The sequence below is a fragment of the Macaca fascicularis genome, chromosome 9 (genome assembly GCF_037993035.2).
Source record: "Macaca fascicularis isolate 582-1 chromosome 9, T2T-MFA8v1.1".
Classification (NCBI taxonomy): domain Eukaryota; kingdom Metazoa; phylum Chordata; class Mammalia; order Primates; family Cercopithecidae; genus Macaca; species Macaca fascicularis.
In genome coordinates, this window is record NC_088383.1 from 111,538,001 (window position 1) to 111,562,933 (window position 24,933).

Below are 24,933 nucleotides of genomic sequence, written 5' to 3' on the forward strand. Positions count from 1 at the left end.
CTACTTTGGTAGTGACTAAGAGGGAGGCACATTGCTTTTTAATACCGTCTTACCTTGTTGAATGTCTCGCCTTGATTATCTCTTTGGGTGGCAGTGGGAATATTATTACCATTTAGCATTGCTCAGCCATGACATGATGTATTCATGTACAGAACACACAAAAAGTACAGTCCTTGCCCTTGGGGAACTGAAATGCCAAAAAGATTTATTTCTTCCCATTGCCCTGTTTCAGGTTTCTTGATCTTCTGGGATGGCTGGGTTCCCAGAGTTCTGGAGGAGAGTGTGGGTGGACAAAAGGCCCTTGGGCAGATGCCTTGCCTCTTGGGTCAGTAAGAAGTCCCCATGCTGCACACTTAGGCACAGAGGGCACCTCGCTTCCCAAATCAGATTGTGATCTTGTCGCCACTGGCCTAGCCTGTCTTTTTTTATTTTTAAGAAGACCTTTGTAAGGGTGTTGCTTTAAGCCAAAGCCAAGAGTGGGAGCTACCATATTGATGCCAAGAAACCCAAGCACTAGGCTTCTTCCTTGGCCCAGAATTCCTGTAGTGCTCCAGGCTAGCTTAGGATTCCCCTGGGGACTGGCTGACCTTTGAGTTTGGGGGTGGTTGGGAGTAGATGGAAGAAGGTGCAACAGATGTCCAGCAGGGGATGGTTGACTGTGAGCTTTTACCGCCCTGCAAGAAAGGGTCTGCTGCCCTTGGCTTGGAATTTCTAAAATTCAGTATCTTAGCTGGTACAGTAGCTCACGCCTGTAATCCTAACACTTTGGGAGGCCGAGGTAGGAGAACTGCTTGAGCCCAGGAGTTCAAGACCAGCCTGGGCAACATAGTGCGGCCTCATCTCCACAAATAATAAAAAAAATTAGCCAGGCATGGTGGCATGTGTCTGTAGTCTCAGCTACTTGGGAGGCTGAGGTGGGAGGATTACTTGAGCCCAGGAGATCAAGGCTGTAGTGAGCTGTGATCATGGTACTACACTCTAGCCTAGGCAACAGAGTGAGACCCTGTCTCAAAAAATAAATAAAAATAAAATTCAGTGTCTTATTCCAGGAAACCCTTTGCTCACTGAAAGCCCAGGACAGAGTTAAGCTGCCTGAAGTGTTGGGAGCCGGAAAAGTTTGTTTGGCTGGATTCTCAGCTGAATCAGGGCCGGGAGCCACTGTTTTTGAACTTGAGGAATGCTGTGGGAACATGGTCTTTGGCTCCCAGCAAGACATCTCAGGAACCGTCTACTTGAGTGAGGCAAATGCATTCCATGAATCTGGTTGGATGTTGTATAGCGCAAAGAAAGCACCTTTAACCCAGAGTTGCAACTCAAAGGTGGCTGCTGCAACTACATAACATTTTTACATGTTTCTCCAGTAAGAATATAAATTGGACTCCCACCTCAGAGTGAGAGTGCAGTCTTGGCTGATGTGGTTTTTTTCCTTTCTTTTTTTTTTTTTTTAAGATTATACAAAATTGATTAAATATAACTAGAGATTTATGTTTTCTTTTTTTTCTATTATTTTATTTTGTTTTTATAACTGGAGATTTAAAAAAAGCTTAGCTATATCAGAATATTACCATATAAACATATTTCAAAAGTTATTTTTACAAAGTTTTACTACGTACAGTAGTATTTGTGTTGTCACCCAACACCATTTTGAAATGTCTAATAAAGTACCAGTAATTGTGAATTATAAATAAAAAATCTCTGCAGTTGTTTATTTAGTAGTTGTTGACTAAATTCTGTTGTAATGACTGTGACTCAAAGCATCACATAAAGGAACTCTCAGGTCTGGTTAGAAGGTTCTGGGAGGGACCCAAGGTCAGGAAATTGGGCAAAGCTGAAAGACTCGGGCAGCTTTTGAAGGACTGGGCTGATTAAGACCCAGAGCCCAGAAGTTGGGGAAGCTGGAGGCATCTGCTGATACTTTAAAGGATAAACGATGAGCAGAGTTTGCTTTGAGTGAGTACTATGAAAAGCAAAGTTCCAGCCGGGTGCAGTGGCTCGTGCCTATAATCGCAGCACTTTGGGAGGCCTGGGCAGGTGGATCGCGAGGTTAGGAGTTCGAGACCAGCCTGGCCAACATGGAAGGCTGAGGCAGCAGTGAGCCATGATCATGCCACTGCACTCCAGCCTGGGCAGCAGAGTGAGACTTTATCTCTACTAAAACCCCATCTCTACTAAAAATACAAATATTAGCCGGGAGGCCGAGGTGGACAGATCATGAGGTCAAGAGATCAAGACCATCCTGGCCAATGTGGTGAAACTCCATCTCTACTAAAAATACAAAAATTAGCTGGGCGTGATGGCGGGCACCTATAGTCCCAGCTACTCGGGAGGCTGAGGCAGGAGAATCGCTTGAACCCGGAGGCAGAGGTTGCAGTGAGCCGAGATCATGCCACCACACTCCAACCTGGCGACAGAGTGAGACTCCGTCTCAAAAAAAAAAAAAAAAGAAAAGGAAAGTTGCACACTAGCTGCCGTGGAAGAGCACTTGCTAGGTGGCAGACACTGTGCTGTCCCACCAAAGCCTCCCACCCTGTGAGATAAGCGTTCTTTTCCCAGTTTTGCAGATGAGGAGCCTGGTGCACATGGAAGTTAACTTGCTTACCAGTCAGCTAGAGAAAGGTGGAGCTGGGATTTGATCGGCTCAGTTGACTTCCACAGCCTGTATTCTCGTCCACTTCGCTGGGCTCCTCTCTGGCATCTTATTGGGATGCTGGAGTAGTACGTTAATAATTTCATGCAGTTTCCACCCAAGTCCACCCAGAGACCTCCAGAGGGTCCAAGGATCGTGAGACTAAGAACGTTTGACACCTGCCTTCCTCACTTCCCAATTTCCCTGTCTCTCAGCCAGGCTCACCACTCTGCCTAAGTCCTTCAGCCCATAACCTTGGGCTGGCATTTAGTTTCTCTTTACCCTTGTCCACTATTTTAAATCTTTTTTTTTTTTTTTAATGGAGACAGGACTCACTCTGTTGCCCAGCCTGAGTGCAGTGGCACAATCATAGCTCACTGCAGCCTCAAACTCCTGGGCTCAAGTGGGGTCCTCATGCCTCAGCCTCTTGAATAGCTAGGACTTCAGGTTTGTGCCACCATGCTTGGTTAACTTTTAAATTTTTTATAGATATGGGGGTTTCACTATGTTGCCCAGGCTGGTCTTGAACTCCTGGGCTCAAGCAATCCTTCTGCCTTGGCCTCCCAAAGTGCTGGGATTACAGGTGTGAGCTGCTGTGTCTGGCCTTCTGTGACTCTTAATCCCAAGGCAATAACCCAAATATGGGAAGGAAACGAGGTAATACGCACAAAAATATTTTCCAAGGCATAACTTTGGAAGCAACTTTATGTCCAACAAGAAAGCAGTGGTCAAATAAAGGACTATATATGGTTTTCCTGGTTTCGTAATAAATGATAATAGTAATTATCAAGAAAATTGTGGTTTCTTGGCTGGGCGTGGTGGTTCATACCTGTAATCCCAGCTCTTTGGGAGGCTGAGTCAGGAGGATTGCTTGAGCCTAGAAGTTTGAGACCAGCCCAGGAAACATAGCAATACCCCATCTCTACCCAAAAAAAAAAAAAAATTATTTAATCAGGTGTAGTGGTGCACACATGTAGTCCCAGCTACTCAGGAGACTGAGGCAGGAGGATCACTTGAGCCTGGAAAGCTGAGGCAGCAGTGAGTCATGATCATGCCACTGCACTCCAGCCTGGGCAACAGAGTGGGACTTTATCTCTAAAAGAATAAAAAATAAAAACAGTAATTTCTTAATTGTGTAAACTGACGGATCAAAAATTGGAGAGCCTTAGAGTCTTAACCAAGGGGCAGGCACCCCCAGAATCAACGTCAGAAACTCAAAATTGCAGGGCTGGTTCAGGCTTATTACTCCCATCGCCCAGCCTTTGTAGTCCCAGCTGGTTTTGCTGGACAGGTCACCGTTCTTGTTGAGCTGATATCCATTCCTTTGTTCAGCTGCTTTCACTAAGCACTCCTGTGCCAGTCAGTGGGGGTATACAAAGGGTAAATCCTTTCCTGATGGGAGAGATAGGCAGCTGAAATACAGCAAGGAGAGTCCTGTGATGGAGATTTGCACAGCGGTAAGGAAGAAGTGATGAGAGCCCTCTCTTGGTCAGGGTCCCAATAAGGGATTGGTGCCTTCAAAGTAGGATATTGGAGGAAGGTGTATTTATAAAGGACTAGCACCATAGGTGATAGTGATGTAACCCAGGGCTAGTGGTTGGCCTGACTGCCACTCTCCTAAGGCTGAAGGGACCAGAGGAGGGAGTGTTATCCAGGAACCTAGAGGAGAAAGTTGTGTTGAGTGTTCTTGAGAGTGACTGTTAGCAGTGACTGTCAATCAAGGGACATAGCACCTTGGGCAATCCCAAAGGGAGGGAACTCTAGCCTTGGTCTCCTCCCTTCTGCTGATTTCCTGTCAGAACTTTTTTTTTTTTTTTGAGATGGAGTCTTGCTCTGTTGCCCAGGCTGGAGTGCAGTGGCATAGTGGCATGATCTTGACTCACTGCAGCCTCTGCCCCCCGAGTTCAAGCGATTCTCCTGCCTGAGCCTCCTGAGTAGCTGGGATTACAGGCACGTGCTACTATGCTCAACTTTTTTTTTTTTTTTTTTGTATTTTTGGTAGAAACAGGGTTTCACCATGTTGGCCAGGCTGGTCTGGAACTCCTGACCCTCTAGTGATTCTCCCACCTCAGCCTCTCAAAGTGCTGGGATTGCAGGCGTGAGCCACCATGCTGCTGTCAGAACTTTCACTGGATGAACCCAGTTAGATGCCAGAGGGCCTAGGAACCCCACACAGGCCAACTCTCCAGGGCAGAGAGCAGGGTAGACATACTGGTTTTCTGTTGCTGCAAATCAGCAGCTTACAACAACACACATTTGTTCTCTCACATCTCCTTTGCACCAGGAGTCCAGGAATTGCTCATCTGAGTGCTATACTTAGGTCCTCCCAAGGCTGCGGCCAGAGTGTCAGGCGGGCTGCATCCTCATCTGGGGCTCCAGTGGGGAAGGATCTGCTTCCTAGCTCCCTCAGGTTGTGTTGGCAGAATTCCTTTCCGTGGAGCTGTCTGGGATCTGTCTTGCACAGTGGGGAATGGAAGGGCAAACAGAAGATACTCGGAGAAGGTGACACCTGAGCCTTCCTGAAGATGAGCAGAGGGCAAAGAAGAGAACACCTGTGCAGAGTTTCAGAGGCAAGGGAGTCATCAGTGTGTCCACAGATCTGCCAGTCCATTCATTTGGCCTAGAGTATAAGGCAGAGGAGGTGCAGGACCTGGTTCACGGTGGCCTTGTGAGTCTTACTGAGAAGTCTGCACTTTATCCTGCAGATTGGGGATAGGGATGGGCTTTGGAGGATTTTTAAGCAGGAGAAAGGTGTATCATTTCCATTTTGGGAACAACACTGAACAGCAGGAGGCAGGAGATCAGTGAGGAAGAGGTTGTTGGTCACCGAGTGAAGTATGCAGAAGGCTAACCCATGGTGTGGCAGTTGAGATGGAGAGAAGAGACAGATTGAGGGCCACTGAGAAGGGAGGGGGCAGAGTTTCCAGAACTCACTGACTGTCTGACCAGCTGCACATGGGGGAGAGGGAGGACTGGAGGATAACTCTTGGGATTCTGGCCTGGTGGATTTTTTAGTTCCTATTGCTGCCATAAAAAATTACCACTAAATTAGTGTCTTAGAACAATGTACACTTATTATGTTATAATTCTGGGGGTCAGAAGTCTAACATTGTCTCACTGGGTCAAAATTAAGGTACCAGGCTGGGTGTGGTGGCTCACACTTGTAACCCCAGCACTTTGGGAGGTTGAGGCAGGAGGACAGCTTGAGCCCAGGAGTTCGGGACCAGCCTGGGCAACATGGTAGAACCCCATCTACACACACACACACACACACACACACACACACACACACACACACACACACACACACACACACAAGCCAAGTGTGGTGGCCTGTGCTTGTGGTCCCAGCTATTTGGGAGGTTGAGGTGAGAGGATCCCGTGAGCCCAAGAGGCTGAGGCAACAGTGAGCCATGATTATGCCACTGCACTGCAGCCTGGGCAACAGAACAAGACCCGTCTTAAAAAAAAAAAATCAAAGTGCCTCAGGGAGATTTCATTTCCTTCCAGCTTCTAGAGGCCATGTGCATTCCTTAGCTCACGGCCACTCCTTCCATCTTCAAAGTGAGCAACAACAGACAAGTTCTCATCTCACATCTCTCTGATCTTTTACCTGTCTCTTTCATTAAGGATTCATGGATTAGATTGAGCCCACCCAGATAATTCACTGTAAGATCATCTCCATCTCAAGATCCCTAACTGAATTACATTTGCAAAGTCTCTTTTGCCGTTTAAAGTAGCATATCACAAGTTCCAGGGATTCCAGTGTGGGCATTAGGGAACATTTATTCAGGCTACCACAGTGGTGCTCTTCTTCAAGTTGGGTAAAGATGGAGAAAGACCAGGTTTGGTAAGATACTGAGTTTGGATTTGTGTAGACTGAACTAGAAGTATCTAGGTCTGGTTCTTTGCTTGGGGATAGGTTTGGGAATCCTCAACAGAGGCGTGGTGGCTGAAGCACTTTCATGAGGTTGCTGAAGGAGACTGTGTGGTGAAGAGATGGCAGAGACTGAGTCCTGGTGAAAGTGGAACTTTGTCCCTCTTTCTCCACCTAGGAAGTCCCCTAGGGGACAGGCGGAGGCCACGCAAGGGGAGATGCTCACATTCTGCTTTCCTAGTGAAGAGGTTTCCAATGATGGCCTCCCTTTGCCAGGCTGTCGTTCATTCTTTGCATAGGTGTAAGGGGCAGAGCAGTGGCTAGTCCTGGGGCATCGTGGGGGTTGGGCCAGCACTGAGGGTCTTAGAGCAGATTGACAGGAAACCGTACAAATAGTAAAGGCAGCTGGCGCTCCAAGCATGTGCTGGAGTTTGGGTGAGTGGTCCTTGGACTTGCTTGGTGTTGCCCTGGGATACAGAGAGATTGTAGAGAAGCTGCAGGCAGTCTCTGTGTAGAGCCCTAGAGGAACTGGAGGTCTGCAGTTTAGGTTTCTCTATAGTCTCTGGGTTCAGCTGGGCCTAAGGCTAGGCTTCTTCCTACGCCTGTTGGAGACATGCATGGGAGATGTGTGTGTGTGTGTGCGCGCGCACTTAGAGGGAGGCCACCAAAGGAAAAGGTCTGTGGGTCTATACCTCCCATGCCCACCTCCACCCCTACCCCCTGCCCAGGATCTAGGTCCATTCTTCTGGAGAGAACAGCTAGCCCATTGAGGCGAGAACTCAGCCTGATTCCCAAGGAGAAGGGCTGGTTGGAAAGGAGGACCAACCCCAGGATAAAGGATGGGTCTGCGCAGTTCTCCAGCCTGGGACCAGGAGGAAGGGGAAGAGGTAGGGGGAAAGAAAGAGACAACAGGGCCGGGCGCAGTGGTTCATGCCTGTAATCCTAATACTTTGGGAGGCTGAGGTGGGCGGATCACGAGGTCTGGAGTTCGAGACCATCCTGGCCAACATGGAGAAACCTTGTCTCTACTAAAAATACAAAAAATGAGCCGGGCATGGTGGCACATGCCTGTAGTTCCTGCTACTCGGGAGGCTGAGGCAGGAGAATCGCTTGAACCCGGGAGGCAGAGGTTGCAGTGCGCCCAAATCGCACCACTGCACTCCAGCCTGGTGACACAGCGAGACTCTGTCTCAAAAAAAAAAAAAAAAAAAAGAGAGAGAGAGATAAGAGTTTTTGTAGGGGAAGAAGTGACATCATCCCTGGTTCTGGAGTTGGACTGGGCTGGCCTTCTATGCCATGTGTTTCCAGAGGCATATGGTCCCCTCTTCTGATACCATCACTGGGCTTGAGACTGAGCCATAATGCCTAACCCTGATACCTTTGCAGGGTCAGTAGCCACTGTGACTGGCCTGGCATTCCTTGCTTCAAAGACCAATGGAAGCATCCAGGCCACTCCCAGAGGAAGGGGCCTGACCTTGGGCCTCTCTTGCCATGTCCTTGGCATATCCATATGAACACTTAGCAACAGACTATGTGAAGCCTTGCACGCTAGACCTGCAATAGTGGCCAAGATACAACCCTGCCCTTGTGGGGTTTATAGTCTAGGCTGGAGATGAAGATGTTGATGATGATTTTAAGACAGTCTTGCTCTGTCTCGCTTAAGCTGGAGTGCAGTGGCACCATCTCAACTCACTAGAGCCTCTTGTTTCCTGGGTTCAAGCGATTCTCCTGTCTCAGCCTCCTGAGTAACTGGGACTAGAGGTGCCCGCCAACACATCCGGCTAATTTTGTATTTTTAGTGGAGACAGGGTTTCACCGTGTTGGCCAGGCTGGTCTCAAACTCCTGACCTCAGGTGATCCACCCGCCTCGGCCTCCCAAAGTGCTGGGATTACAGGCGTGAGCCACTGTGCCCAGCCTGCATTTTCTTTTTCCCATATATATTTTACTCATATTTTAAATTGTGTATATACATAAACATTTTGAACCATACTTTATGTTGAATTTTGTTTTGTGTTTTTCATAACCATTTATTTGTGGCATAATGTACATAATTTATCTTTTTCTTAAATTATTATTTTTTTTTGAGATGGAGTCTCACTCTGTTGCCCAGGCTAGAGTGCAGTGGCGTGATCTCAGCTCACGGCAACCTCTGCCTCCTGGGCTCAACTGATCCTCTAGACTCAGCCACCAGAGTAGCTGAGACTACAGGCATGTGCCACCACGCCCAGCTAATTTTTGTATTTTTCGTAGAGAGAGGGTTTCTCTGTGTTGGCCAGTCTGGTCTTGAATTCCTGACCTCAAGTGATCTGCCTGCCTTGGTCTCCCAAAGTGCTGGAATTATAGGCATGAGCCACTGTGCCCAACCTACATAATTTAAATTTACCTTTTTTTTTTTTTTTTGAGTCAAGGTCTTGCTGTCACTTAGGCTGGAGTGCAGTGGTGCAGCCACAACTTACTGCAGCCTGGACCTCCCAGGCTCAGTGATCCTACTGCCTCAGACTCCCGAGTAGCTGGGACCACAGGTGCACACCACCATGCCCAGCTAATTTTTAAATTGCTTGTAGAGACGGGATGTCCTTATGTTGCCCAGGCTGGTCTCAAACTCCTGGACTCAGGCAATCCTCCCACCTTGGCCTCCTATAGTGCTGGAATTATAGGCATGATCCCCTGCACCCAGCCCAAAATTTACCATTTTAACCATTTTTAGATTTACAGTTCAGTGGAATTAAGTACATTTATGTTGTTGTGCAGCCATAACCACCTTCCACTTCCAGAAACACACTGTATCCCTTAAACAGTAACTCCCACTTCTCACTTCCTCCAACCCCTGGCAACCACCATCTTATTTCTGTCTCTATCAATGTGACTGCTCTGGGTACTTCATATAAGTGGAATCATATATTTGTCCCTTTGTGCCTGTCTTATTTCACTTAGCATAATGTCTTCAGGGTTCATCCATGTTGTAGCATATGTCAGAATTTTCTTCCTTTTTAAAGGCTAATACTCCATTATATGTATATACCAATTTGGCTTGTCCATCCATTTCTTGACCAACTCTTGGGTTGCTTCTACCTTTTGACTATTGCTAATAATGCTACTGTGAACATCAGTGTACAAATTTCTGTTCAAGACCCTGCTTTCAGTTCTTTTGGATATATACCTGGAAGTAGAATTGCTGGATCATGTGGCAATTCTATGTTTAATTTTTGAGGAACCGCCATACTGTTTCCCATAGCAGCTGTATCATCCTACATTTCTACCAGCAATGTACAAGGGTCCCAATTTCATGACCATTTTGAAAGGAGTTTACTTTTATGCTATAGTGAATACTAGGTGAACAGAAAACATTAGAGGCTATAGAGTGGGGTTCTAATGTAAAGTTCCTGTTCCTCTTTACCAGTTAGAGGTGGAAAGAGAACCCCTTGCCTCTCAAAGGTTAGTCCTCCTGCTTTCAGAACCATTGTTTTTAGTGACTTGTAATGTCCTACCACGTGGGTAATGTGCTAGAAGTCATAATACCGCTACTTGTAGAACAGTTAGATTGTTTCTAGATTTTTTATTCTTTTTTTTTCCGAGAAGGAGTCTCGCTCTGTCTCCCAGGCTGGAGTGCAGTGGCCGGATCTCAGCTCACTGCAAGCTCCGCCTCCCGGGTCCACGCCATTCTCCTGCCTCAGTCTCCCGAGTAGCTGGGACTACAGGCGCCCGCCACCTCACCCGGCTAGTTTTTTTTTGTATTTTTTAGTAGAGACGGGGTTTCACCGTGTTAGCCAGGATGGTCTTGATCTCCTGACCTCATGATCCACCCGTCTCGGCCTCCCAAAGTGCTGGGATTACAGGCTTGAGCCACCGCGCCCGGCCAGATTTTTTATTCTTATAAATACTACTGAACATACTTATGCAAGAGGCTTTTTTTTTTTTTTTCCAAATGTAAGATTATTCTCTTAGGTGAATTGGCAGAACTGGAAACTGCTACTGTAAGTAACTGCCGACACTAAGATCTGCTGTGTTCCAGGTGCTGTTCTAAGTGTTTTCTATATTGTATGTTAATTCATTTTAGTAGCTACCATATGGAAGCTACTGATATCTTCATTTTTGAAAAAAGACTTTTTTAGAGCAGTTTTAGGTTCTCAGCAAAATTGAGCAGAAAGTACAGAGAGCTGCTACACACCCTCTGCTTACCACACGCATGCATGCACACACACGTGCATGCAGCCTCTCCCACTGTCAACATCCTTCCCCAGATTGGTACATTTGTTACAGTCAGTGAACTTACATTGACACATCATCATCACTCAAAGTTCATAGTTTACATTAGAAGTGAGAAGGGGAAGTAAACTCTTCTTATCTACATTTTACAGATGAAAAAACTGAGGCACAGAGAGCCTAAGTGATTTGCCAAGGGTCACACAGCCAGGAAGGGTGGCAGAGCCAGGATTTGGGCATAGGCAGCTTGGCTGCAGAGACTGTGCTCTGGCATTGCTGACGTTTTGGTGGGTCTTGATGCATTGTTGGTGCTTTTTAAGTGTGGCAGTGTTTTGCTTTGTGTGGGTCAGACAGTGGGCACTTCAGGATCGGTTGACCAACTGTCCCCATTTGCCTGGGCTTTTCCTGGTATGTGGGGCTTTCAGTTCTAAAGCCAGAAAAGTCCTGGGCAAACAAGACAAGTTGTTCACCCTACTTCAGCGACTCCAGTCTTTTTTAGTAACTTAATTGTCACGTCTCTTAGATGCCTTCAAATGGTTCCTCAGTCTTTCTGTTTTTCATGACCTTTTGAAGAGTACAGGTCAGTTATTTTATAGAATGTCCTTCAATTTGGATTTGTCTGATGTTTCCTCATGCGTAGGATCAGTGTATGTATTTCTCCATAGGAATATCACAGACATGTTGTGCCCTTCTCAGTGATCATATCAGGAGGCACTTGATGTTGATTTGTCTAATTACTGTTGATGATGTCTAATTACTTTGATTGCTTGGTTAAGGTGGTGTCTGCTAGGTTTCTCTTCTGTATAGTTACTGCTTTTCCATTAATAATTAATAAGTAACTTGTGGGAAGGCATTTTGAGGCTATGTCAGTATCTTGTTTCTCATCAGATTTTTTTACCCACTATTTTTACCACCCATTGATGATTCTTGCCTGAATTATTATTACAATAGTTGTCAGATGGTGACTTCTCATTTGATAATTGCTTCAACATTTATTCATTGGTATTGAGATTTTACTGTAAGGAAGAGTTTTCTCCATATTTACTTATTTATTCATTTATTTATATCAATGTATTAGGGCTCTCTAGGAAAAACAATTGGAGATTCACATCTACATATCTATATCTATATTATCTATACACATAATATAGATACAAATGTATAAAGAGACTTAAGAGAAAGAATTGGCTTGTGTAGTTACAGAGGCTGGCAAGTCCAAAATCTTTAGAGCCAGTGTCACTAGGTCCATCATAGTCAGTGTGGACTCATAGGTTTTTATTTTAATTAATAGATTATAATTTGTTAGAATGCTTTAATTTGATGCTCAGATTGTCATTGATTTGGCCAGTGAGAACCTTGAGTTTGGCTTCTCTCTACTTTTGGCATGTTCCCATCATTCTCTGAACCACTTCCTTACTTTCTGGCACAGTAGGAAGTTCCAGAATCATTTTGTACTTTGCCAGCCCCGAAATCAGCCATTTATCCAGGAAGCCCTGGTTTTATTTAGCAGAGAATGGTATATAGAAGCCATAATCTGGGGGCTAGGTATTATCATTGTTCTTGGAGTGTCTTTGCTCCCAGTGGTGAGAACTAGGAAACATACACACACATATACACACACCACTCTATTTCTATATTGGTTTCTCTATTAAATACCATGAATTCATACTGATACCTCCAGTTCTAAAACTATACCTATGGGGGCCTGGTGCAGTGGCTCACACCTGTGCAGAGGCCCAAGTGGGTGGATCACCTGAGGTCAGTAGTTCAAGACCAGCCTGGCCAACATGGTGAAACCCCGTCTCTACCAAAAATACAAAAATTAGCCAGGTATGTTGGTATGCACCTATAGTCCCAGCTGCTTGGGAGGCTGAGGCAGGAGAATCACTTGAACCTGGGAGGCAGAGGTTGCAGTGAGCTGAGATAGCAGCACTGCACCCCAGCCTGGGTGACAGAGCAAGATTCTGTCTCAAAAAATAATAACTAACTTACTAAATAAATACTATACCTATAGGGTTCATTCTTACCTGCCTTTAAAAATATATATATTTCAGGCCAGGCACCTATATGGCTCATACCTATAATCCTAGCGCTCTGGGAGGCCAGGGTGGGTAGATCACTTGAGGTCAGGAGCTCGAGACCAGCCTGGCCAACATGGTGAAACCCCGTTTCTACTAAAAATACAAAAATTAGCTGGGCATAATGGTGTGCGCCTGTAATCCCAGCTAGTCGGGAGACTGAGGCAGGAGAATCTCTTGAACCCTGGAGGTGAAGGTTGCAGTGATCCGCGATCGCGCCATTGCACTCCAGCCTGGGTGACAGAGCAAGATTCCATTTCAAAAGAAAAAAAGTTACTTGGGTTATATCTTTTTTTCCCCCTTTCAGTGTGGTTATATGGTTGATTTGAAATACTGTTAGGTTCATTAACTTCTGTTTGTATTATATTTTAGCATTTTTCTCCCTCCTCATTGATTCTGTTTCATTTATTTTGAGTATGTGAAAGCATTATCATGGATCCAAAACCAAAAGTGAGAACTATACAAAAAGGTATATTCAAAGAAATGTTACCCATCCCCGCACCCTGCAGTACTTTCTACCACCTTCCCACCTACTGCATGTAATAATCCATCTCATTCATTTTTGGTTTATCCTTCCCATATGGCTTTCTACAGAAATGAGTAGGTAATGCATATTTTCCTATCTTCTTTCCTTCCTTTCTTTTTTTTTTTTTTTTTTGAGATGGAGTCTTGCTCTGTCACTCAGGCTGGAGTGCAGTGGTGCAATCTCAGCTCATTGCAACCTCCACCTCCTGGGTTCAAGCGATTCCCCTGCCTCAGCCTCCCTAGTAGCTGGAACTACAGGCATGCGTCATCATGCCCGACAAATTTTTGTATTTTTAGTAGAGACGGGGTTTCACCATGTTGGCCAAGCTGGTCTCCAACTCCTGACCTCAGGTGATCCGCCTGCCTCGGCCTCCCAAAGTGCTGGGATTACAGGCATGAGCCACCGCGCCCGGCATTTTTTTTTTTTTTTTTTGAGACAGTTTTGCTCTTGGTGCCCAAGCTGGAGTGCAGTGGTGCGATCTTAGCTCACCACAACCTCCGCCTCCTGGGTTCAAACAATTTTTGTAGTTTTTTTTTTCTTTTTCTTTTTTGAGACAGAGTTTCGTTCTTGTTGCCTAGGCTGCAGGGCAGTGATGGCGCCATCTTGGCTCACCACAACCTCCACCTCCCAGGTTCAAACAATTCTCCTGCCTCAGCCTCCCAAGTAGCTGAGATTACAAGCATGCACCACCACGCCCAACTAATTTTGTATTTTTGGTAGAGACGGGGTTTCTCCATGTTGCTCAGGCTGGACCTGAACTCCCGACCTCAAGTGATCCACCCACCTTGGCTTTTTTTTTTTGATGGAGTCTCTCTCTGTTGCCTGGGCTGGAGTGCAGGGGCGTTATCTCGGCTCGCTGCCACCTCTGCCTCCCGGATTCAAGCGATTCTCCTGCCTCAGCCTCCTGAGTAGCTGGGATTACAGGTGCACGCCACCACTCCTGGCTAATTTTTGTATTTTTAGTAGAGACAGGCTTTCTCCATATTGGTCAGGTGGGTCTCGAACTCTTGACCTCATGATCCGCCCACTTCGGCCTCCCAAAGTGCTGGGATTACAGGCATGAGCCACCGCACCCGGCCTGTATTATTATTATTTTTTTTAAGTAGAGATGGGGTTTCATCATGTTGGCCAGGCTGGTCTCGAACTCCTGACCTCAGGTGATCACCTGCCTTGGCCTCCCAAAGTTCTGGGATTACAGATGTGAGCCACCATGCCCGGCTCCTATCTTCCTTTCTTTCTTCCTTAAAAGCATACTATAATATCCTTTTGCTCTTTTTTTTTTTTTTTGAGACTGAGTCTCACTCTGTCACCCAGGCTGGAGTGCGGTGGCATAATCACAGCTCACTGAACCTTCTATTTCCTGGATTCAAGCGATCCTCCCCTTAGCCTCATGAGTAGCTGGGACTACAGGTACATGCCACCATGCCCAGCTAATTTTTGTATTTTTTACAAAATTTAAAAATTAGCTGTAAAAAATTAGCTGTAAAACAAAATACAAAATTGTATTTTTTACAACAAGGCTTCGCCATGTTGCCCAGCCTGGTGTCGAATTCCTGGGCTCAAACAATCTGCCTGCTTTGGCCTCCCAAAGTGCTGGAATTACAGGCATGAACCACCGTGCCCAGCCTCTTTTGTTTTTTTCGCCTAACAGTGTTCATACCAATTTGTAGAGTTCTTCATTCTTTCTTACAGCAGCATACTAGCCTTTGAGCCATTCTCCTATGAATGGGCATTTAGGTGGTTTCCAGTATTTTGCAATTACAAATTCTTTGAAGTGGGATTGCTGGATCCAAAGGCATAAACCTATATGTAGTTTTATTTGGTATTGCCTAATTCCCTTGCATAAAAGTTGTGCTAATTTATATCCATACCAGCAACATATGAGAGTGCCTCTTCCCCTACAACCTCGGCAACAGAATATGATGTCATACTAATTTTTGCCCATCTGATAGGTGAGAATGGTATCTCATTGTTTTCATTTGCATTTCTTTTATTATGTGTGAGGTCAAACATCTTGTCTTATGCTTAAGGGATATCTATATCTATATCTAGTTTGTGAATTTTTTCTATCAGGTTTTTGAGTTTTTTCCAAATTAAAAATTAAATGAATAAAACATTTATTGATATAATTAATGTAGCATACAGTTCATCCATTTAAAGTGTACACTTTTGTGGTTTTTTGCATATTAATGGTTATGTAACCTTCACTACAATCTAATTTTAGAACTTTTTCATTACCCTGAAAAGAAACTCCATTCATATTCATTAGCAGTCACTCCCCATTTGTCCCCACTACCCCAGTCCTAAGCAACCATTAATCCACTTTCCCCATAGATTTGTCCATTCTGGACATTTGATATAAGTGTAATTTATATTATATATTACAAATTATATTATTTTTCCTGTAATATAAATAAAATCATACAACATATGGTCTTTTGTGACTGGCTTTCTTCACTTAATGTAAGTGATGTAATGCTTATAGTGTTCCAAGTACTGTTTCTAAATGTTTAATCCCCATAACAACTCTATGAAATAGTTACTGTTATTATCCCCATTTTATAGATGAGGAAACTGAGGCACAGAGAGGTTAAATAGCTTGCCTCTGGTCACACAGCATTAAGAAGATGGGCTTAATTAGGCAAAAATAGATTAATTAGGCAACACTTGTAATTTCAGCTACTCGGGAGGCTGAGGTGAGGGGATCTCTTGAACCCAGGAGGTCGTGGCCGCAATGAGCCCTGATTGTGCCACTATACTCCAGCCTGGGCAACAGAGTGAGATCCTGTCTCACAAAAAAAAAAGGAGATGAGCTTTGGAGTTATACAGACTTCAAGTTCTAGCTCTATACGCTTGCTCTGTGATTTATGGACTATTACGTAAACTCCATCAGTGTTTCTCATTTGTTTGTTAAATGAGTATAGCAATGGCTGAGTCCTAGAGTTATAGAGAGTTAAATGATATGACATCAGGTGTACCTGAGATGCCAGCTTTTTAAAAATAAATCATATACCATGAAATTCACCCTTTTAAAGTGTGTAATTCGGTGGTTTTTAAGTATATTTATAAGGTTACACAACCATTACATTATCTAATTCCAGAACATTTCCGTCTCCCAAGCCAGGTGCGGTGGCTCACACCTATAATCCCAGCACTTTGGGAGGCCGAGGCAGGCAGATCACTTGAGGTCAGGAGTTTGAGACCAACCTGGCTAACATGATGAAACCCCATTTCTAGTAAAAATACAAAAATTAACGGCGTGGTGGCATGCGCCTGTAGTCCCAACTACTTGGGAGGCTGAGGCGGGAGAATCACTTGAACCCGGGAGGCAGAGGTTGCAGTGAGCCGAGATTGTGCCACTGCGTTCCAGCCTGGGTAATGGAGTGAAGACTCTGTTTCCAAAAGAAAAGAACTTCCATCATCCCAAAAAGAAATTCTGTACCCGTCAGCAGTCACTCCTCATTCCCTCCTCACGCTAGTTTCTGGCAACCACCAACCTATTTTCTATCTCTATAGATTTGTCTATTATGGACATTTCATAAAAATAGAATCATACAATAGGTAGCCTTTTATATCTGGCTTCTTTCACTGAGCATGATGTTTTCAAGGTCATCCGTGTTATAGCGTATCCGTACTTCATAGCTTTTTATTGCCAAGTTATATTGTACAGATATACCATATTTTGTTTATCCATTCCTCAACTGATGGACATTTGGGTTGTTTCTGCTTTTTGGCTACTATGAATAATGCTACTATGAACATTGGTGTATACAGTTTCGTGTTAACACATTTTTCTTTTTTTTTTTTAGACAGGGTCTTACTCTGTCACCCAGGCTGGAGTGCAGTGGCACCATCAAGGCTCACTGCTGCCTTGACCTCCCTGGGCTCATGTGATTTTCTCACTGCCTCAGCACCCCCACCCCGAGTAGCTGGGACTACAGGTGTAAGCCATCATGCCTGGCTAATTTTTTTTTTTTTTTTTTTTGTAGAGACGGGGTTTGGCCATGTTGCTTAGGGTGCCCTCAAACTCTTTGGCTCAAATGGTCCATCCACCTCGGCCCCACAAAGTGCTGGGATTACAGGCATGAGCCACTGCATCCAGCCAGGTTTTCAGTTCTCTTGGGCATATACTTAGGAGTGGAACTGCTGGATCGTATGGTGACTCTGTTTAACTTTTTTAGGAACTGCCAAACTCTTTTTCCAAAGTCGCTCCATCATTTTATATTCCCCCAATGATGTGTAAGTATTCCTATTTCTCCACATTCTCTCTGACACTTATTATCTGTCTCTTAGTTATGCTAGAGGGTGTGGAGCGGCAGTAGCTCACTGTGGTTTTGATTTGCATTTCCTTAGTAATAAATAATGGGCTGGGCCCAGTGGCTCACGCCTGTAATCCCAGCACTTTGGGAGGTAGAAGTGGGCACATCACCTGAGGTCAGAAGTTCGAGACCAGCCAGGGCAACATAATGAAACCGTGTCTCTACTAAAAACACAAAAATTAGCTGGGTGTGGTGGCACAAATCTGTAATCCCAGCTACTTGGGAGGCTGAGGCAGGAGAATCACTTGAGCCTGGGAGGCAGAGGCTGCAGTGAGCTGTAATCGCACCACTGTACTCCAGCCTGGGAGACACAGTGAGACTCTGTCTCACAGATAAATAAATAAATAATGGTGATGAGTATGAGATGCTGACTTTTAGGTCAGCTCTTTCTGCTCCCCAAGCTGGGTTTCCTCCAGAAAGTCTCTCCTCGGTTTCTGTTCCTCTCTCCTGACTAGACTCAGCAGTCATTTTGGGCTCTTGGATGCTGATTGATACCCTCTTAGTGAGGTACTCTCGGGGAGACCTTTGGGTGAGTTCTGATGGTTAGGCTGTTGTGTGTCTAGGATTCAAGGCATGTGTTCGTATCTTCAGGTTTGATGTTATTCTTGAGGCTGGCACAGCCATCAGGCAGACTTGCCAAACTGTTGGGACAAAGCCAGCCTTCCCCCTAGACATCCCGGTGAACAGGATCCAGGGTTCTTGAGCAGGAAACAGTCTTGAGAGTCTTATCCTTCCTTTTGCAATAAGACAGTTAGAACCCTTTACCCCTACTCTGCCAGACTGGGGAGAATCTTTGTTTTCTTTTTTCTTTTTTTTTTAGTTTCTGTAAGAAGAAATTCTACTGGCCCCATTTACCACCAGCTAGTATTTTAGTAGACGTCTGTGTTAGAAAAATGCTTTGCTCTGACCCAGATCCCACCTTCTGCAGCCCATGCCAATTTCCCCTTATGCTTTCCTTTCTTGGAAGATGTGAGAGACAGCCGCTCCCTAGGAGGGGCTTCATTCTCTGTTCAGACAAAACCACTTTGGCTAGAGAAGCCCTCATGTGAGGAAGTCCAGACCAAGCCAGGCCCCTCCAGGAGACTTTAAAGATGGAATGACCTTGTCACTTGGCAATTGCTTGGGCAGTCTGCTTTGAAAAAGAGAACTTCTGACAGGCTTCAGGTCGTGTGTTTATCCTGAGGCCGGGCCATTCCAAACTCATGTTTCAGAGTTTAGAGTTTGCGTCCAGCTAGCCCGTGGGTGGTAATCAAATGCAGGTGGAGACCATCTGGCCGGGCCTGTCCCTCCCACCCAGCCAAGTGAGGGCTGGCCTGCCCACCACAGAGCTGGCCCAGAAAGCACCCCGCGTGGAGGCAGATGGTGGACACATGCGTGTGCACGCATGCACACCTCTAGGTGCGTGTGCACACCGACCCTCCTTAGTGAAGTGGTGCTGTGTGGATGCATCTGATCCAGTGATTTCTTTCTCTGCCTTTGAGGGTTCTTCCCATTACGCAGCCGAAGAGGAACAAGTTTCTTTTAGTCTGTTTCTCAAGTTTTTGTGGTTAGAAATCATGTACTTTTCTTGGCCCAAGATGAAAGCCCTGGAGTAATAGTCTCATACATTTTACAAAGCTGCCTCTAATTGGTGGCTGCTTAAAATCTTCCCTTTGCCCTACTGACCCATCTCCCTTTACAGAGTTTTAACTCCAGTCAATCTTGCATTACCCCAGGTTTTCACACCCCTCCCAAACCTGCAGCTCCAGGGAGGTAGCTCTCCCAACTTCAGTTTGGTAACTGTTCCCCAGCCTCCCTGCACTGAACTGACCCCAAACAGGGTAATTCAGCGAGGAAATAAAATAGCTTACATTGTGTTGTCCAAGCATCTTCTGCTGGCCTGGTCTCCAAAATTGCACGTGTGTACCCTCAAAATGGATTCTGTTTCCCACATCGCTAGAGATACCTGGGGAAAATGCAAACCGTGGATACTTCTTTTAAATATAGTTGGGCCAGGTGCTGTGGCTCTTGCCTGTGTTCCTAACACTTCGGGAGGCCGAGGCGGGAGGATTGCTTGAGCCTGGGAGTTCAAGGAGTAGCCTAGGCAATGTGTTGAGACCTGTCTCTACAAAAGTTTTCAAAATTAGCTGGTCATGTTGGTGCACACCTGTGGTTCCAGCTACTTGGGAGGTTGAGGTAGGAGGATCGCCTGAGCCCGGGAGGTCAAGGCTACGGTGAGCCACGTTCACACCACTGTATAGAGCACTGTATCTTGCTCTATACAGTGTCTCAAAAATAAAAAAAGAAGGAAATAAGCTGGGCATGGTGGCTTATATCTGTAATCCCAATACTTTGAGAGGCGGAGGCCAGAGGATTGCTTGAGCCCAGGAATTCGAAACCAGTCTGGGCAACATAGGGAGACCTTATCTCTACTAAAAAAAAAGAAAAAAAAAAATGAGCCAGGTGCCATGGTGTGCCTTCTACTCGGGAGGCTGAGACGAGAGGATCACTTGAGTCCCCAGGAGTTCACAGCTGCAGTGAGCTGAAGATCACACCACTGCAGTTGCACTGCAGCCTGAGTAACAGAGTGAGACCCTGTCTCAAAAAATAGATAGATGATAGATAGATAGATAGATAGATAGATAGATAGATAGATAGATAGATAGATACATACATACATACATACATACATACATACATAGGGCTTGCTCATGATAATTTCTAATGATACCTTTTCAGTCCATTACAGAACTTAGCTTCTCAGAGGTGATCTTTCCCTGCAAAGTGCAGGAGGGCTCGGTTCACCTAGGCACAGAAAACTAGGACAGATGACAGCTTCTGAGACTTGGGAATCTCTTTCTATCCCATCTCCTGGCCTTGCCTCTCAGCGGTGATGATGATGATGAAGGAAAGATGCCACGTGGATTCTAGGTTTGCGCATTGACTGCATCATCAGCCCTTGAGAATTCTCACCTCTGATTGCCTGTTCCAGGAGCTTGGTTGGCTGTCATCTTAGTTTATGGTTTGTGTTTATATGCTGACGAGTTTACATGTGTATAATCATTGTGGCTCGTGTTTGTACAAGATATAATTACTGAAAATTATATCATGAATATTTTAATTTTAACCTTCCCATGCTAGCAAGCCTTATGTAGCTCTCCCTGGATGTTTCCTTTACCTGAGGAGGTGTGGCACCCCGCCAGCCAGGCCCAGCTCTCTGATCCACATCATTGCCCTCTGAGACTTGGGGCTCCTGAGTGTTTCCTGCAAACAGGGAGGCAGGGATTCCTGCCTTCTCTCATTGTCACTTTAATGAGTTATGGCCACAGAAGCAGTCATCCTCATTATTCTGGGTCACTGAGGGATGGGAAGGGAGGGCAACCCATGCATCTCTAGGGTTCCAGCAACTGAAGAGTACATGTGGAGTGCCAGGCTTTAGGAAGAGCTCGTGCTAATTGAGGAGTATGTGTTGGGTGCTGAATTTCAGGAATAATACGGGCCCACCCAGTATTTGGAATCTGCCTTGGGACCTGTCCACAAATGCTGAGTTTGGAGGCCAGCCAGTGCCACCCAAGGTTGTACCCTTGTGGGGCAGAGTGGAGGTGGGAGTGGAGAAGGGATCTCATCCTCACAGAGTGTATTAGTCCATTCTCACACTGATATAAAGACATACCTGAGATTGGGTAATTTATAAAGAAAATAGGTTTAATTGACTCACAGTTCCACATGGCTGGGAAGACCTCAGGAAACTTACAATCTTGGTGGAAGGGGAAGAGGGTGGCAGGCACAAGAGAGTGGGCAAGAGCAGGGAAAACTGCCTTAGAAACCCATCAGATCTTGTGAGAACACTATCACAAGAACACTGTGGGAGAAACCACCCCCATGATCCAATCATCTCCCACCTGATTCCTCCCTTGACACGTGGAGACCATGGGGATTACAATTCAAGATGAGATTTGGGTGGGGACACAGAGCCAAACCATACCACAGAGCATATAGCCTTGTGGCTCACAGGACGTGTATCTTTAGCAAACAAAGTAGATGTCTATTAACAGCCTGAAGGAATGAGGAGCATGAACAAGGGAGATTTTCAGCAGTGTTGCCTCAATCATCTAGGAAGGAATGTTTCACAGCCACAAAATTTGGCACTCATAATTCAGAGTGCCAGCAGTAGAATTTGGCCAGGCCAAGGTCACATCCACATACCCATAGCTGGCAGGAGGACGAGGCAAGAGTTCTGGTTCCCTATGGGCTTCTCGGGTTCCCTCCCAACAAGGCTCACATCGTGGGATACTCCTCTGAATGGAGGGTTTGGATACTGAGGCCACCATAAGAAGGGGGAGGACTTTACACTTTCAAGAGAGTGTTTTTCCTAAGGTAATTGAGCTTAAAACACTTGATTTTTATGTCTTTCAGGTTTACAGGAACAGATGGACCTAGTGGTTTTGGCTTTGAGTTGACCTTTCGTCTGAAGAGAGAAACTGGAGAGTCTGCCCCACCAACATGGCCCGCAGAGTTAATGCAGGGCTTGGCGCGATACGTGTTCCAGTCAGGTAGGAGGCCAGGCTGGCTGCTGTGCTGGTCCTTTTGCCATGAGCGTGGTTGGCTTTGAGTACTAGCAGGTATATTTTCATGTTTGTGGAGTGGCCTTTCCTGGGAGTACTATGCCCCAATTCTGCCATGAGGGTGGCTTGTTTTGCCTGGTGTTTCCTGGTTGGAAAGCCAACTGGGCCGTGGCAGAGAGGGGTACTCTCCTGTGCCCTCCAGCAGCAAGTTCTGTGTTATGTTGTGCCACCCTGCGCCCTTGTCATGTTTCATGGAGGGTTTCTTTCATGTCATCTGATATGATATGTTTCTGTGTGGCTAATTGCTCAGAAGCATTTCCCATCTGACCTCAGATTTTGTTTCTTTGTTTTTGTAAGTAGCCTTCAAATGAAAGCCGAGATATTTTTTTCCCAACTCTTTTGCTCTTGAACTATCACAGACAAAGTGCAGAGCAAGCCATGGTCTCTCAAAGCATGGTTCTTATACCACCTGGCTCTGAACTACCTGGAGAGCTTGTTGCAAACACATATTCCTAGGCCCCATTGCAGATGTCTGACTCAGAATCTTTGGGAGTGATGTTCCTTGGTGCTTCTGGTAGAGACTAAATTTGGAGAACCATAGATCTGGTAGCTTCTCTAGTTACAGTGACTTTTTTTTTTTTGAGATGGAGTTTTGCTCTTGTTGCCCAGGCTGGAGTGCAATGGCACAGTCTCGGCTCACTGCAACCTCTGCCTCCCAGGTTCAAGTGATTCTCCTGCCTCAGCTTCCTGTGTAGCTGGGATTATAGGCATGTGCCACCACGCCTGGCTGTTTTTTTTTTTTCTTTTAGTAGAGACGGGATTTCTCCATGTTGGTCAGGCTGGTATCGAACTCCTGACCTCCGGTGATCCGCCCACCTCGGCCTTCCAAAGTGCTGGGATTACAGGCATGGGCCACTGCCAGGCCAGGGACTTCTTTTTTCAAACCTTGAGTAGGTTATACATTTGGGGTACAATAGACCTGTCTAGGTTGAACCCCTCTGCCCACATTTCACACCTGTGGGAGCCAGTTGTTGGCACAGGAGGCAGATCCATAACTACCACCTACCATTGTATGCCCTGTGGAACAGTCTCCTCATGGAGGCTACAATGGGTCTTCTCTAAGCAGGAGTTCCTAAATCTGGCTGCCCATCAACCCCTCAGAGGAGCTTGTCAACACACTGATTTCCAAACCTTCCTGTGAGACTCCAGTTGAGTTAGCCAGAAGTGGGACTAAGGCAGGCCGGGCACAGTGACTCACGCCTGTAATCCCAGCACTTTAGGAGGCCAAGGCAGTTGGATCACTTGAGGTCAGGAGTTCGAGACCAGCCTGGCCAACATGGTGAAACCCCATCTCTACCGAAAATACAAAAATTAGCCGGGCATGGTGGTGGGCACCTGTAATCCCAGCTACTCGGGAGGCTGAGGCAGGAGAATTGCTTGAACTCGGGAGGCAGAGGTTGCTGTGAGCCAAAATTGTGCCACTGCACTCCAGCCTGGGCAACAGAGCAAGATTCCACTGCACTCCAGCCTGGGCGACAGAGCGAGACTCTGTCTCAAAAAACAAAACAACAACAACAACAACAACAAAAAATTAATAATCACAGTAGTTGTGAAATAGAACAATACTAATAATGGAACAAATTATTATTATGTGCCTTTTTGTTTTTTTGAGATGGAGTGTCGCTTTCTCCCCCAGGCTGTAGTGTCGCTCTCTCCCCCAGGCTGGAGTGCAGCAGCGTGATCTCGGCTCACTGCAAGCTCCGCCTTCTGGGTTCAGGCTATTCTCCTGCCTCAGCCTCCCAAGTAGCTGGGACTACAGGCACCTGCCACCACGCCTGGCTAACTTTTTGTATATTTTAGTAGAGATGGAGTTTCACCTCGTTAACCAGGACGGTCTCGATCTCCTGACCTCACGATCCGCCCGCCTTGGCCTCCCAAAGTGCTGGGATTACAGGCGTGAACCACTGCGCCCGGCTTTATTATGTACCTTCTTATGTGTTGCAGTGTGAGGTGTATAACATCAACTATGTAGCATTTTCCCAAAAATGTTTAACCTGAATCAAATTATAAACAGGTAAATCCAGATTGTGAGACACTTTAAAGACAAATGCCTATATTCTTCAAAAATGTCAGTGCTCTAATCCTAGCACTTTGAGGGGGTGAAGCAGGAGGATCGCTTGAGCTCAAGAGTTTGAGACCAGCCTGGGCAATGAAGCAAGATCCCATAAATTAAAGATTAGCCAGGTGTGGTGGCATGCCTATAGTCCCAGCTACTTGGGAGGCTGAGGTAGGAGGACCACTTGAGCCCAGGAGGTTGAGGCTGCAGTGAACCATGATTGTGCCACCACATTCCAGGCTGGGCGTCACAGTGAGACCCTACCTAAAAAAATTTTTAAAAAAGGCCTGGCACGGTGGCTCACGCCTGTAATCCCAGCACTTTGGGAGGCCGGGGTGGGTGGATCACGAGGTCAGGAGATCGAGACCATCCTGGCTAACACGGTGAAACCCCGTCTCCACTAAAAATGCAAAAAATTAGCCGGGTGTGGTGGCGGGCGCCTGTAGTCCCAGCTACTCAGGCTGAGGCAGGAGAATGGCGTGAACCCGGGAGGCGGAGCTTGCAGTGAGCCGAGATCTGGCCACTGCACTCCAGCCTGGGCGACTGAGCGAGACTCCGTCTCAAAAAAAAAAAAAAAAAAATACACACACACACCAATGCTATAAAAAGGCAAGGGGCAGGGGCTATTCTACATTAAAGGAAA

General features: G+C 46.0%; 1 protein-coding gene across 4 annotated transcripts in view; it reads left to right on the forward strand.

The window, feature by feature from the left end:
• SUFU (SUFU negative regulator of hedgehog signaling) overlaps positions 1-24,933 on the forward strand; it is a 132,898-nt gene that overhangs the window by 24,292 nt on the left and 83,673 nt on the right. For all 4 annotated transcript variants that reach the window (XM_005566312.4, XM_005566314.4, XM_045362197.2 and 1 more), the window contains exon 3: positions 22,026-22,162. In XM_005566312.4, the coding sequence (XP_005566369.1) occupies positions 22,026-22,162 (137 nt within the window). The remainder of the gene's footprint in view (positions 1-22,025; positions 22,163-24,933) is intronic.